At 41.0% G+C, this 12,969-nt stretch overlaps 1 protein-coding gene across 1 annotated transcript; it reads right to left on the bottom strand.

Annotated features, from left to right (window-relative positions):
* Positions 1-411: 411 nt before the first annotated feature.
* Positions 412-11,871, bottom strand: LOC137269938 (acetylcholinesterase-like). Its single transcript, XM_067803776.1, has 4 exons — positions 11,619-11,871; positions 4,702-6,162; positions 3,524-3,711; positions 412-2,248 (listed from the first exon to the last, which is right to left on the bottom strand). Exons 2-4 carry the CDS (start codon positions 6,153-6,155, stop codon positions 2,142-2,144), a joined length of 1,749 nt encoding a protein of 582 aa, XP_067659877.1. The 5' UTR covers positions 6,156-6,162; positions 11,619-11,871; the 3' UTR covers positions 412-2,141.
* Positions 11,872-12,969: the final 1,098 nt, after the last annotated feature.

The following is a 12,969-nucleotide window of genomic DNA, read 5'->3' as shown; positions in this document are numbered from 1 at the left end:
TGATCACATATACCTAATTTTTCAATGGTCGCCGGCCGAGGCGGGGCCATCGAGCCATCAGTGAGTTTCAGATGCAAGAAATTTTCGCCCACCTCTGTGTTACATCACATTTATCTTTGATAAGTCAGCGGGTTCCTCCAATGTCAGAATCAAAACCAATGATGATTCCAGGTCTCTGTTCGGAATTAATTTTCAACCCACCCGGGCATCGTAAACTAATTTTTCATTGATAAAGCAGATATGTGACCTACATGTAGGCATGAGTGAAACCTTCCTTGTGGAACCAAACCCTCCATCGAGGAATATCGACGAACGTCGTTTCGGGTGATATTGCGTCTGCCATTCTCCAATGTAACATGAAAGCGGAACAGTTTGATCATTCTGTCCGTAAAGAAAACCAGAAACTGAAACTAGAGTGCTATTATTTATTTTACACCAACGTGTGTGAGTTTTGTTTTACACCACATTTAGGAATATTCCAGCAATATAACATTGGGGGACACCAAAAATGGGCTCCACATATTGTACCCATCTAGTGAATAGGACCCGTGACTTCAGCGTGACGAGCAACGCTTTCACGGTACCCCACCGCCCCACAAAAATATGAAACAAAAGACATTTAATACATGAATATATATGTGTCAGCGCGAACATACTACTGATATATTGTCAAATCCAAGTCTGGCATTATTTCAGGTTTTCTTTTAAACAATTGTCAAATAACGTTGCTTGTGCATGAATATAATTCGGTGGGAAGCAGAGAGCATTTCCGTCACTGGTTAGGCTAAAGCAAATATGTGAAATATTTCGCGAGCATCGGCGCCTCACGTTTATTTGTGCGCGCAACAACTTTTATTGCCATTTAATAAAATGACTTTGCCGCGTCCCGATCATCGATTTGTCCACTATACGAATGAGTTTGCAACAACGAGTGTGACTCAATCTATAACTCATTGACACGTGCTAAACTTTCCAAGTCGTATTTCTGTGAGAAAAAAAAAATGTGTTCTTCCCTCCTCACTTTTTCTATCAAAAATCAAAAATAAAGTCCTACCGCCCTCGCTACTTTTGAAAAAAAATGAGCACGAGAAGAAAAAAAATATGCAATCTTATACATAAAGTTTAAAATATCCTTGTACAAGACACCAGTTTTTTAGTGATCACGTTAGAAATCCTAATCTTAATCGTCATATCACATCCTTAAGTGATAGACTAACATGCAGTATGTGAAAAAACATATCCGAAACGACAGGATGTTCGGCTGGAGAAATATCCAATATTTAAAAATGACGTACACAAACAATAGGTGTTAGAAATCATACAAGTGAATGTAGTAGTAATAATAATAATATTAATAGTAATCTATTTGTTAAGCACCTAATGTCCAAACAGTGCTGCTCAGTGGCCCTGTGCAAACAAAGTGGAGAAACTAGTATGTGGCTAGGAAAAGATGGGTTTTTAGTTGGCTCCTAAATGAACCACGTTGTTGAAAAGATGTATGCACTGGTGCGGATACATACGTACATGAAAATAATCTACGAGATATAAACATGTAAGTAAAATGTATATTTGTTCAGAGAACATTGTTTATTATTAAAGAGTCTACGTGCAACACGCGTGTACATACCATGGTTACGTACCCAAGCATAAAGTATCTTTGTTGGTGCAAAATGAATGTAGTCTAGCCGAGTCCATCTATTCACAAATAGCACAATATAACATATTCTATTATCAAATAGCAGCGGTCACAATGTTCTCTTTTGAATCGTGTAGTATAATTCATGTCACTTGAATTTCGGATATATTTGAGGTAGTCATCGATTGTGTATAAGCCTCTCATGACAACACATGACACATTATGACACACAGACTTCTTGCCGTATATACTGAACAGCAAAAGAAACGCAAGTTTCGAAAATAAAGGTAAGCGTGCATGTTTGTGTAATCTGCTTAAAACATGACAAAAAGGTTTATTTTGTTGTTCGGTATGTATTTAACAGTTTTCAATTGAACCCTTCTCTGAGAAGCAAAATGTAACAAAACAAAGTTCTGTAATATCCCATGATTACGTAAGAGGAGCGTCCTGTTCTGGGAATATTTTGTCATCATTCTGTGAATACACTGTGTATATCGCTCCATGTCTATACACCCACTAATGCTGCAAGTACAGCAATGAGCCACGTGCTCACAGCAAATGACGCCCTGCTTCCATTGGTGTGACACCTGTAAACCACGTTCTCAGCTGTTGCTGAAACAAAAGAACCAGAAATGTTCTAGGTTTGGCTTCCAGGCAGTCCATTTTAATTTCATTACCGAGCACAACCACCAATTAATTAAGCCAGGAGTTTATGATATAGTTTTTTCACTGTTGACACGTACCTCTTTCATGTACGACCTTTCATGCAATAAAGAATTGAATTGAATTGACAAAGATATCATAATCTACATGCAAAAGTACATGATCCACTGTAAAAGTATTGACATTTTGTGTCTGTCTATAATTGTTCAGCTTCTGCTATATGTACCTTCTAACTTTATAGATAGGGGTTAACTTGTGTACTTTCAACCTTGATTTCGTCGTTATTGAGGTTTTATCAACGCTTTTCTCGTTCTGGTTTCCCCCATTAACTTGCAAAAATACTGAGTCACAAATGAAAATACCAACGTTCTATTGAACAAGTAAATACGATAAGTAAATTCACGATGACATGCGGAACCCACTTCTAACACATGTTTTATTTGGATTTACACATTCTTAGTACAGATTCTGTTGCTTTTGTTGGGTCGAGTCCAATCAGGGACACACCTTTAGTGTGAGAGAACAACTCACAAAGTCTAAAAAAAAAAGTGTAATCCCAATATGTGCTGCATTTGACCACTTTCTAAACTGCTTTGTGTATTCATACCTATCAGCAACGGGAGTGGTGGCAGTTTTCACTTATCGGAGGAGTACACAAAGTCCGAGATCAAGATTGCAGCAACTTAGATCATATTATTTTCTTAAACAATAGCACTGATATTCTTCAATGGGATCAACGCCATTTCGTCAAATGAACAATGCGTCTATATGGTTTAGTAGTCTGACTCCCTGAGCATCACATAAGTCTATGGCACACACAAAATATAGACGTGTCTCCGCCAAGTGTCCTCTGATATCAAATATGTCCACACGAGTTGATTAGTTTGATTTCAGAAGACTCGTTATCATCAAAATCATTTTTCAGCTGTTATCAGTAAAAGACTGAATTTGTTTGAAAACCAAACTGTCAATATACCTCTTGAGCAGTGCTTTCAGTTACGCCATAGCATTGTGACGTCATTAGCTAATGACATCATAACATTGTAATTATAGCATCAGCTTTGCAAAGTAAATAGCTTTGTCATCTGTGATATCAAAGCAATGTGAGGTCATTAAGTGATGTTTTGACAGTTCAGTTGCCGCGATATCAGTGTAGACATCGTTTGATCTCACACAAGCGATGTCCGCTCTGGCAGTCTGTTTTAGAAGATAAATGAGACTTACTGCCCGAACCTGTAGCGGGGTCCTCGCTCTTCATGATCAGTGGCACGAGAGTGTTCCAGAATACACACTGCGGCTTTCTCATGCCCTGCTTCGTGGAAAGTCCGGACGATGAGAAGACCAGGAAACGCTCATCCATCCAGTTGTAGGTCGGCCATTGGTAGTTTGTTGTTTCAGGGAGGTTGGGGTTTCTGAAAAAAATGGTTTCACTACACTACACTTACATCACAAAGTGAGACTGTGCAACTGAGAAACAGCTACTGGACCTATGTGGTCCCGATGAGATAGTAAAAGCTGATACAAGATTGTTACTGATGTGATATGAGGCGTATACTGCCCGTAAAAGCACGATGGTTGTTACTGATGGGATATGAGACATATACTGCCCGTAACACCCACATTACAATTTCACAGAGAATGTGTAGTTAAGGGATGCGTTATAAAAGCGTTCGACCTTATTACCTCTTGGCAACCTTATAAGGCAATCAAGCGCACCATATCCCTTAGCATACATGACGTGAGTGAGTTTAGTTTTACGCCGCACTCAGCAATATTCCAGCTATGTGGCAGTGGTCTGTAAATAATCGAGTCTGGACCACACATTCCAGTGATCAACAACATGAGCATCGATCTGCACAATTGGGAACCGATGACATGTGTCAACCAAGTCAGCGAGTCTGACCACCCGATCCCGTTAGTCGCCTCGTACGACAAGCATAGTCGTCTTTTATAGCAAGCATGGGTTGCTAGCAGACATGAACTATAAACAGGATATAACTATTGTTGCCATGCCGCTAATGGCCTTAACCAAACAAGCAGACAGCATGAGATTAGGCACAGTGGGATATGTCACTGTCAAATATACATAAGACCCGTGAAGGTCCCGGGGTATAATAGGCCTTCAGCAACTATGCTTGCCATAAGAGATGGCTATTCTTGTCGTCAGAGGCCACTAACGGGATCGGGTGGTCAGGCTCACTAACTTGGCTGATTCATGTCATCGTTTCCCCATTGCGCAGATCGATACACATGCCGTTGATCACTTGATTGTCTGTCCAGACTGGATTATTTACAGACCGCCGCCTTATAGCTGGAATATTAATGAGAGCGGCGTAAAACTAAACTCGCTCACTCAATTATACATCACGATTTCTTTCATATCTACAATATAAGGTACTTACCCAGTCTTCGCAAAATTCACCCAGTAAGTCATCATGTTCCGGCTTATCGACTTATCCACATCTGTCGAAGTAAAGGCATCCCCGAGTGGATGCCCAAACACTGATTCTATCTCGTACGAATGAGGAACTCCCATCCATTGTGGTACTGGTAACGATGGGATCATGTGCTCAAAGGAATACAAGTAAACGCTGTTATTTGCTGAATGCGAAGCAGCTAAATTGGTAGCTGGACATTTGAAGTAACCGTCTCCAAAGGCGTTGTCAGCAGTCTCGGCGTAGTTTGGATGTAGAGAAGGGACGTGAATATCGGCATACTGAGCTATAACAGCTTGGACAACAGCAGGTGGCCCTTCCATAGTAACGGCTGTTACAATCTCCTGGAACTGTGCTCTGCTGATATTAACTTGAGCTGTAGATGCTGAAAACATTGAAGGAAATAGGTCCAGGAGGAATTCGGTGCCTTCATTTTTGTTCACTCCCAGAAGGATTTCCGCTTGCTTAATTTGCCCTTTTTCAACGAGTGATGCTGGAGAATCTGGTAAGAAACGACCATCCACGACAGGACGGAACTGTAGGAGGCCCTGGTTGTTTATTATCGTTTCTGGCGGTATATCTCGGATGCATTGGAAAATGTCAGCATCGGATTTAGCGTTACAGTTCCACAGCTTTGCGAGACTTCTAGTGTTGCCAATAGCCTTCGAAGGTGTACTGGATGTCCAAAATGCATTCGGAACCGCACTTTGAAGAATGGCTCGCGTGAAGAAATTACGCGAGACTGGGGATAACAAATGAAGACCAACCGAAGCTGCACCTGCACTTTCTCCAAACAAGGTGATCATGCTTGGGTCCCCGCCGAATCTTTCAACATTGCTGTGAATCCACTGCAGGGCAAGAGCCTGGTCCATCAGTCCTTGGTTGCCAGGAAACGTGTCAGGCCCAAGATATAGAAATCCATGAGCTCCTACACGATAGTTCATAGCCATTACGATGACGTTTTTCTCAGCGGCAAGGTATTGTCCATTGTACAAAGCCATGTTGATGGATCCGGTCAGAAACGCTCCACCATAGATCCATACCATGGTTGTAAGTTTTGTACCTGCTGGAACATTGGCTGGTGCCCATGCATTGATGTAGAGACAGTCCTCACTGAAGTTGGGGGGAAATGATCTCCATGGCATTCCGTCAGCAATTTCAATTGGTTGATAGCAAGACGGTTTCATTGAACGTGCGTCCTTCACGTTCGGTCCCCAGGGGTCCATTGGCTGTGGGTGCTTGAACCTCAGATCACCTATGGGCGGCTTGGCATATGGAATACCATAATATGTGTCGACGGTCTTGCCAAGGACGGTCGATCTAAGACCCACAATTGTGCCATGCGTGGTGTTAACTTGCTGTCCAGAAGCTCCATGTGTTGTGAGGAGGGAGACCAGGATGCATAAAAGTATCTGCGTCATGCTTTGTCTGCGAAACGAAACGAATTAAAAATAAGTGAGTGAGTACGCGAGGTGTGAGGGAGTGAGTGATCCCAAGGCAATGTGAGTGAATGATTCCAAATGCAATGTGAGTTAGTGTGTGAGTGCGTGCTCCCAAAGGCAATGGATTTGAATGACATCTCGTATTCGTAGTCACTTGACAGGCTATTTGTACAACCATGAACTGTGATACATCCAATAAATGAAATAAAACACAATCAAACTTCAAACTGGACATATTGAGTTTAGTTTTAAGCCAGGATATGTAGGTATCCTTCCCATCAAAAGGTACACACGCACATTACACACACACACACGTGCATACATATATATACAGAGAGAGAGAGAGAGAGAGAGAGAGAGAGAGAGAGAGAGAGAGAGAGGTGGGGGTGGGGGAGGAAACCTGCAACAGCAAACACTATGCAGATAAACTGAGCGAGTTTCATGCATCAAATGCTAAAGCGCTTGTGTGCAAATATGATATATGAGGACAGCTGTGCTTTTGTGCATTTGTCTGACGACTTTCTGTATAATAAGTACTAATAAGTACTTCCGCGTGTTGTAGGTAACACTTGGGGCAGGCTACAGCGTGTTGTAGCTGACACTTGGGGCAGGCTACAGCGTGTTGTATGTGACACTTGGGGCAGGCTACAGCGTGTTGTAGCTAACACTTGGGGCAGGCTACAGCGTGTTGTAGCTGACACTTGGGGCAGGCTACAGCGTGTTGTAGCTGACACTTGGGGCAGGCTACAGCGTGTAGTAGCTAACACTTGGGGCAGGCTACAGCGTGTTGTAGCTGACACTTGGGGCAGGCTACAGCGTGTTGTAGCTGACACTTGGGGCAGGCTACAGTGTGTTGTAGCTGACACTTGGGGCAGGCTACAGCGTGTTGTAGCTGACACTTGGGGCAGGCTACAGTGTGTTGTAGCTGACACTTGGGGCAGGCTACAGCGTTTCTAGCAGCTTTTCATTCCGACACTGCTGAATATTCAAACATGTAAATGACAACGAAACTTGCAGAACAACATTCATCTGATTATGTTCTTGCAGGCAAGTGAAGATATGTCCATTTATGGACTTGACAGTGACTGCAACTCGGACGTTACACTGTGTTAATGTGAAATGTTAATGTCATAATGCCAATCCAGGAGCGTATCTTTACACCGTTGTTGCAGCTGTGAAATAATGTCAGCATGTCCACATGTCCTGGGAGATCCAGACGTATGACAAAAAGACGTAAAATAGCAATAACCTAGCCCTTGACACACATTTTTAAAACTGTCTGCATAAACTCTAAGCATTACAAAACATGCCCTAGGGTATGTACTAGATTCCAAACACATTAATCGACACCAGTACATGGTACAGGGAGAACACCACCTGACGCATAGTAGGTGTCTGCATGCATAATGTATGTCTGTCTACGAGGTGAAAAGGCCTGAAGGCTGCAAAGAGAGAAAAACGATGTTTCGGGTTTCTGAAATATTTCTGACACAGAGATTGTAACACATATATGTGATAAAAAACTTGAATAATCCTCGCTAAAACCCGACTGTGACTCACATATTACCTGTCTCATGAGCCAACATCATAGCCTTGCTGCCAGACTAGACGTACATAACTTCTCCATTACATTTAGTAAAGACATTCCCCCAGAGTTATGTGGTTCAACTGCTGAATATTCCATAATATGGTGGAACAATTAGACCAATATTCCGGTTACTTGTAAACACACCTTTATCCAAAATACAATACAATAAATGCAATATTAAACAAACATTTCTAAATGCGGAATGATAAATATGGCACATTTAAAGAACGGATGAGTATTATCTTTCCAGGGACATTACAGCTGTTTTAATTTCATCCTGAGATGTGTGATCAGATAGACGACCTCCGACATTACAGTTCAGTGTTGAATGGCTTATAATAAACCCCGTTCCAATTACATTACAGAATTCCCACACTTTGTACAGTTCCAACAAGGACAACCCAAACCTCTTCATGATGGAGTCTTGAGAATTACGAGCAGCTTAAAGCGAAAAATTCGCATGATAGTGACCCAACGATGACTGTCATACACATCCGCTCGGTCACGGCCCGCCTATTCCAAGAGCTTTCACCATCTGCGGTATTACATCCTTCCTCACCTTCCGCACTCTCTCGGCGTCACCATGTGACACACGTAAACCCTCGTTGTCACTCATTGTTAGCCCAGCTTCGTCAACGACACGTTTCTCACTGAGAACGTGACAACGGCTCCGTCGGGCCTCTCGTTTTCAGGCGGGTGGCACGGTATGTCAGCAGGCTATATCGTCGGTGTCCTTGATACGAACATTTTCGCTCCGAGTACGGTTTTACGCAGCTTTTAGCAATATTCTAGCAGCATCTGATCGGTAGCCCATGGTTTAGTTCCACGTCCAAACGTCTTTCAAGTAGGTGCGATAAAACATGACGCAGTCCCTTCCGATTTTGTGAAAGGCAAGTCGGCGTAATACTGATCTTGAGGTTCATTGTTCAAGTCACGAAAGTCATTAAACACAAAATCATAAACAAATCTTCATATATAGCGCTAATAATGTCCCATGATTTCTATAAAAACTGATAATCCGCGAAGAGCCGGGTTAGATACGACCCTCAGTAACCCATATGCTTATGGTAAGAGGCGACTAACGGGATCGGGAGGTAAGGGGGGTCTGATTGAAACATGTCATCGGATCCTAATTGGGTAGATCGATATTCATGATGTTGATCACTGGATTGTCTGGCCCAGACTCACGGGCGTTGAATGAGTGAGTGAGCGAGTGAGCCAAAGAGTGAAAGAAGCCTCGCTACACTGGTGATGAAATAAAATGTTTCCGTGACATTTATGGAAACAAATCATGAAATTTGATAGTCGAAACGTTTCGATCACTCACGATAGATTTAGTCTGTTCATTGATGAAAGCAATTTCAACAAACAGCCAGACATCAGGGCTGGAAATTTCAAAATTTTACCTGTCCAACGTGGATTTAACCAGATCAGACAATCCGTAGAAAATAACTCAATTCTTAGTTACAATGAATAATTTAATGAACCTACAGACATGTATTTACTCTCTAACAGTCTATCCATAACCGTCATTTTAAAAGAAATCCGACTCCGAGTTTGCGTGGCTAAGTCAAGGTTTAATCATTATTGTTTTCATAGTTTATACGTTTCAATTTTACGTACTTGTATATAGTTATTATATAGTTTATATGTGTCAGCTTTTTTGTTTACAAATAAAATAAAACGTACACTCTCAGTTAAATATATGCATTCACCCGACACGAGACGGTCTGGGAGTAGAATAGGCCTTCAGCAACCCATGCTTGCCACAAAAGGCGACTGTGCTTGTCGTAAGAGGCGACTAACGGGATCGGGTGGTCAGGCTCGCTGACTTGGTTGACACATGTCATCGGTTCCCAGTTGCGCAGATAGATGCTCATGTTGTTGACCACTGGATTGTCTGGTCCAAACTGGATTATTTACAGACCACCGCCAAATAGCTGTAATATTGCTGAGTACGGCGTAAAATAAACTCACTCACTCACTATGTATGCACCCACAATCACTCAAATTAGCAATAGCCACTCTACTGGGTCAGGCCAGGTTCTGACCCATGCACTTACACTCTGCACATGCTTCTTTTGTCCTGTCTCAGTTTCTCTGGCCAGCTTGCCACCTATTGCCTGCTAAGTTTTAAACATTTGTTTTACACATAGATTTTTTGACAGCCGACACAGATCATTTAAAGAGGATCAGATCAATATATTGGATTATTTGTGGAACAATTCTGGAAATTAATGAGGAGCTTATTTACTACGTTGGTACATGTGTTGTATATGCATTTATGGTGTTGTACTTAGTGTATGGTGTTGTACATAGTGTATGGTGTTGTACTTAGTGTATGGTGTTGTACATAGAGTATGGTGTTGTACATAGTGTATGGTGTTGTACATAGTGTATGGTGTTGTACATAGTGTATGGTGTTGTACTTAGTGTATGGTGTTGTACATAGTGTATGGTGTTGTACATAGTGTATGGTGTTGTACATAGTGTATGGTGTTGTACTTAGTGTATGGTGTTGTACATAGTGTATGGTGTTGTACATAGTGTATGGTGTTGTACATAGTGTATGGTGTTGTACATAGTGTACTCCTTACAGAAGTGTTATATTAATGCTTCCGTGTATGACTCAATCTTCTATTGTTCTCCAACTATCAGTACAGTCGGTTGGATGTGGAATTTCAGTGAAATTTGTGTAAATTACGTTATTGAATATCAATTACCTTTTTACATTAAATATGGCATATGCAGTTGGTCTCTACCAGTTTAAAACTAACTAGACACAATTAACACATGGTGTGAATGTATAATCGTGTGAATGTGATATGAAATGGTGAGGGTAGATGTGAGATTTGTTGATTTTATCATAACGTATCTTATATACCACTGTTAGTATTATGAAGGTTGTGTTTTAATTTTCTTAGAATGATCTGCGACTACACGACTGCATGAGAGGTTGTATTCACTCCTTGCCACACAGTGGTAGGTGTACTTTATAGGACCTTATAAGTATTCCTCAGGTGTATGTGTGATAGGTATATCTGTACGTATGAATAGTTTTCATGTTTAATTTATATTTAAAATGCATTTGTGCTAGTGCATTTTCGGGGCTAGCTGTATTCCGTGAATATATTGAAAGTGTAATACATCTATATGTATGCCATGTATTGTATGCTACGCTCAAATATGTAGTTACATGTATGTGTGTTTTCAGGGTGATCTCAAACGTTCATTTTAATGGGAATAAATGACTGCAAACTGTAACCACCAGTAGCGTTGTGTTGTGTGCACCCTCCACCAATATTAACCCCCTGCCCGCTACTAGATTTACAGAATTCGAAAGGTGTCTCGGTTGTAGTCATAATAATATATGTTATTGCAGTGATCTGAGTTTGGGACATGATAGTTCAATGTTCAAACCGGAATTGTCAACGAAGACTAAATTTAACGAGCAATTTGAGAAAAAATACATTTTACGATATGGTAAATACACCCATCTGTACGGGATATGATATTTTTTTTCATTTACCATCGGAAATGACTTAGACAATCGATTCTGTTCGAATCATTTCATAATATAGCTACGTATTTACGAAATCATTCAAGCAAAGCCGTCAAATTCTTTGCGGACACAAAACAAACCCCAAAACAAAACAGAACCAACAAAAAAGAAACAAACACCAAAAACAAGAAAAAACTCCAAACAAACAAACCAAACCAAACAAACAAACAACGTTAGCTTGGCACAATAGCAAATTACTTGAAATGTTCATTATATTTTTAAGATTACTTAAGTAATAAAATGTGTGTTACGCAATGTTAACATTTATGAAACAGATAAAGACAAATCATACCTTCACAGAATTACGAAACCGAGGAGAACTGTGTAATGTGCCCAGCACACCTGTTCCCGTGTATTCTCAGCCGCCGCGCTGACTTAACACCGTTCACGTTATGTGATATACGTCTGACGATTCCCTAACAGTTCCGCTTGAATTCACTATTGAACGAATTGAACTTAAATACTCCGTCTACGAATGACACAAGAGGCTAGCGACGGCTACCGGTTACTACTTTTCATCGCCACTGACACAGTTTCCCACTGAACTCGCCACTGCGTTCTGAAATTTAATATTCAGTTGACGAATGACACAACAAAAGGTGAAACGTCTTCCGTTTTTTTACATTTCATCGTTATTGTTGTTAAGCAGGTGGGTCACACTATGTGGCGTTTAAAATTCAACAGGCTCTCAAATCTTAATGCATAGTAAGGAATCAGTTTTAAGCATTCGGAACTTAACAAAAGAAAGTTTCACTCAATGTTTGACGTGGCAAAATGTGCAGCAAAATCTAATTGGTCTTGAATGGGTTCACAGAAAGCGGGAGTGCTACCTGTGGAGTTATTTACTGTGTCTATACGTCCACATGACCTGTAGCGTGTTTACTAGATATTTGTTTCTTATGGATCTCTCTATATAAAGCAAGCAACGCTGGTAAGACTGGAAGACTTATGGCATCGTCTATGGCTGTCATAACACCTGAATATATACTGAATCGAAAGGCAAGATGTTCATGGATGCTAGCTTCCTTAGCATTTAGTTTAGGGTTAAACGTCGGCTTCTGTCTGTAGCCAACGTCGCCGACGGGGGTAGGTGGGACCTTAAGTCGGAAATGGAGAAAAATGTTTTTAGTCTGTTGCTATGTATCTATAAAATGTACACAAATTCAAATAGCATATGTCGAAATAACCCATACTGGCCTTATTGGGCGTTGAGTGGGATGCGTAGTAGGATATCTAGAAAAAAACCAGGTTTACTCGTAAAATCGGGTTAAAATTCATTTCAAAACTACGAACAATCGCTGAAAGCAATAGATCAGATTACAGATGACAATTACGTCGCTCAGCCAAGCATGACGATGGGCCGTCGACTCACCTGGAATGGAATGCACGTGCTGCCTAGAGGCACCAGGGGTCATCTCAGAGAATTTCATGTTTTTTGTTTTTTTATGTTTGCTGAACATCTTACATGTCTCTCTGTCATAATGTTTATGCTTAGCTATACAAAAGCGTGTGATAGAAATGCATAAATCAGCCATCGTGTCCCAAAATATGATAGTGTCATGATCACCCGAGGGTCGACATGGCTGGCTACAACATGTGTTAATATTTTGGTCAGTTGTTGTGACATACCCTTTACTTCCCTA

Source organism: Haliotis asinina, unplaced genomic scaffold (assembly GCF_037392515.1).
Source record: "Haliotis asinina isolate JCU_RB_2024 unplaced genomic scaffold, JCU_Hal_asi_v2 scaffold_19, whole genome shotgun sequence".
Lineage (NCBI taxonomy): Eukaryota > Metazoa > Mollusca > Gastropoda > Lepetellida > Haliotidae > Haliotis > Haliotis asinina.
This window is presented reverse-complemented; position numbering and strand designations above follow the sequence as displayed.

What these genes read in the sequence shown, in the direction of transcription:
- LOC137269938 (XM_067803776.1), bottom strand. Translation starts at nt 6,155, where the DNA reads ATGACGCAGATACTTTTATGCATCCTGGTCTCCCTCCTCACAACACAT. An exon ending in GTGAATTTTGCGAAGACTGG is followed by an intron (nt 3,712 to 4,701) that starts GTAAGTACCTTA and finishes CATTTTTTTCAG; the next exon opens with AAACCCCAACCTCCCTGAAA. An exon ending in CCCCGCTACAGGTTCGGGCA is followed by an intron (nt 2,249 to 3,523) that starts GTAAGTCTCATT and finishes CTTTTGTTTCAG; the next exon opens with CAACAGCTGAGAACGTGGTT.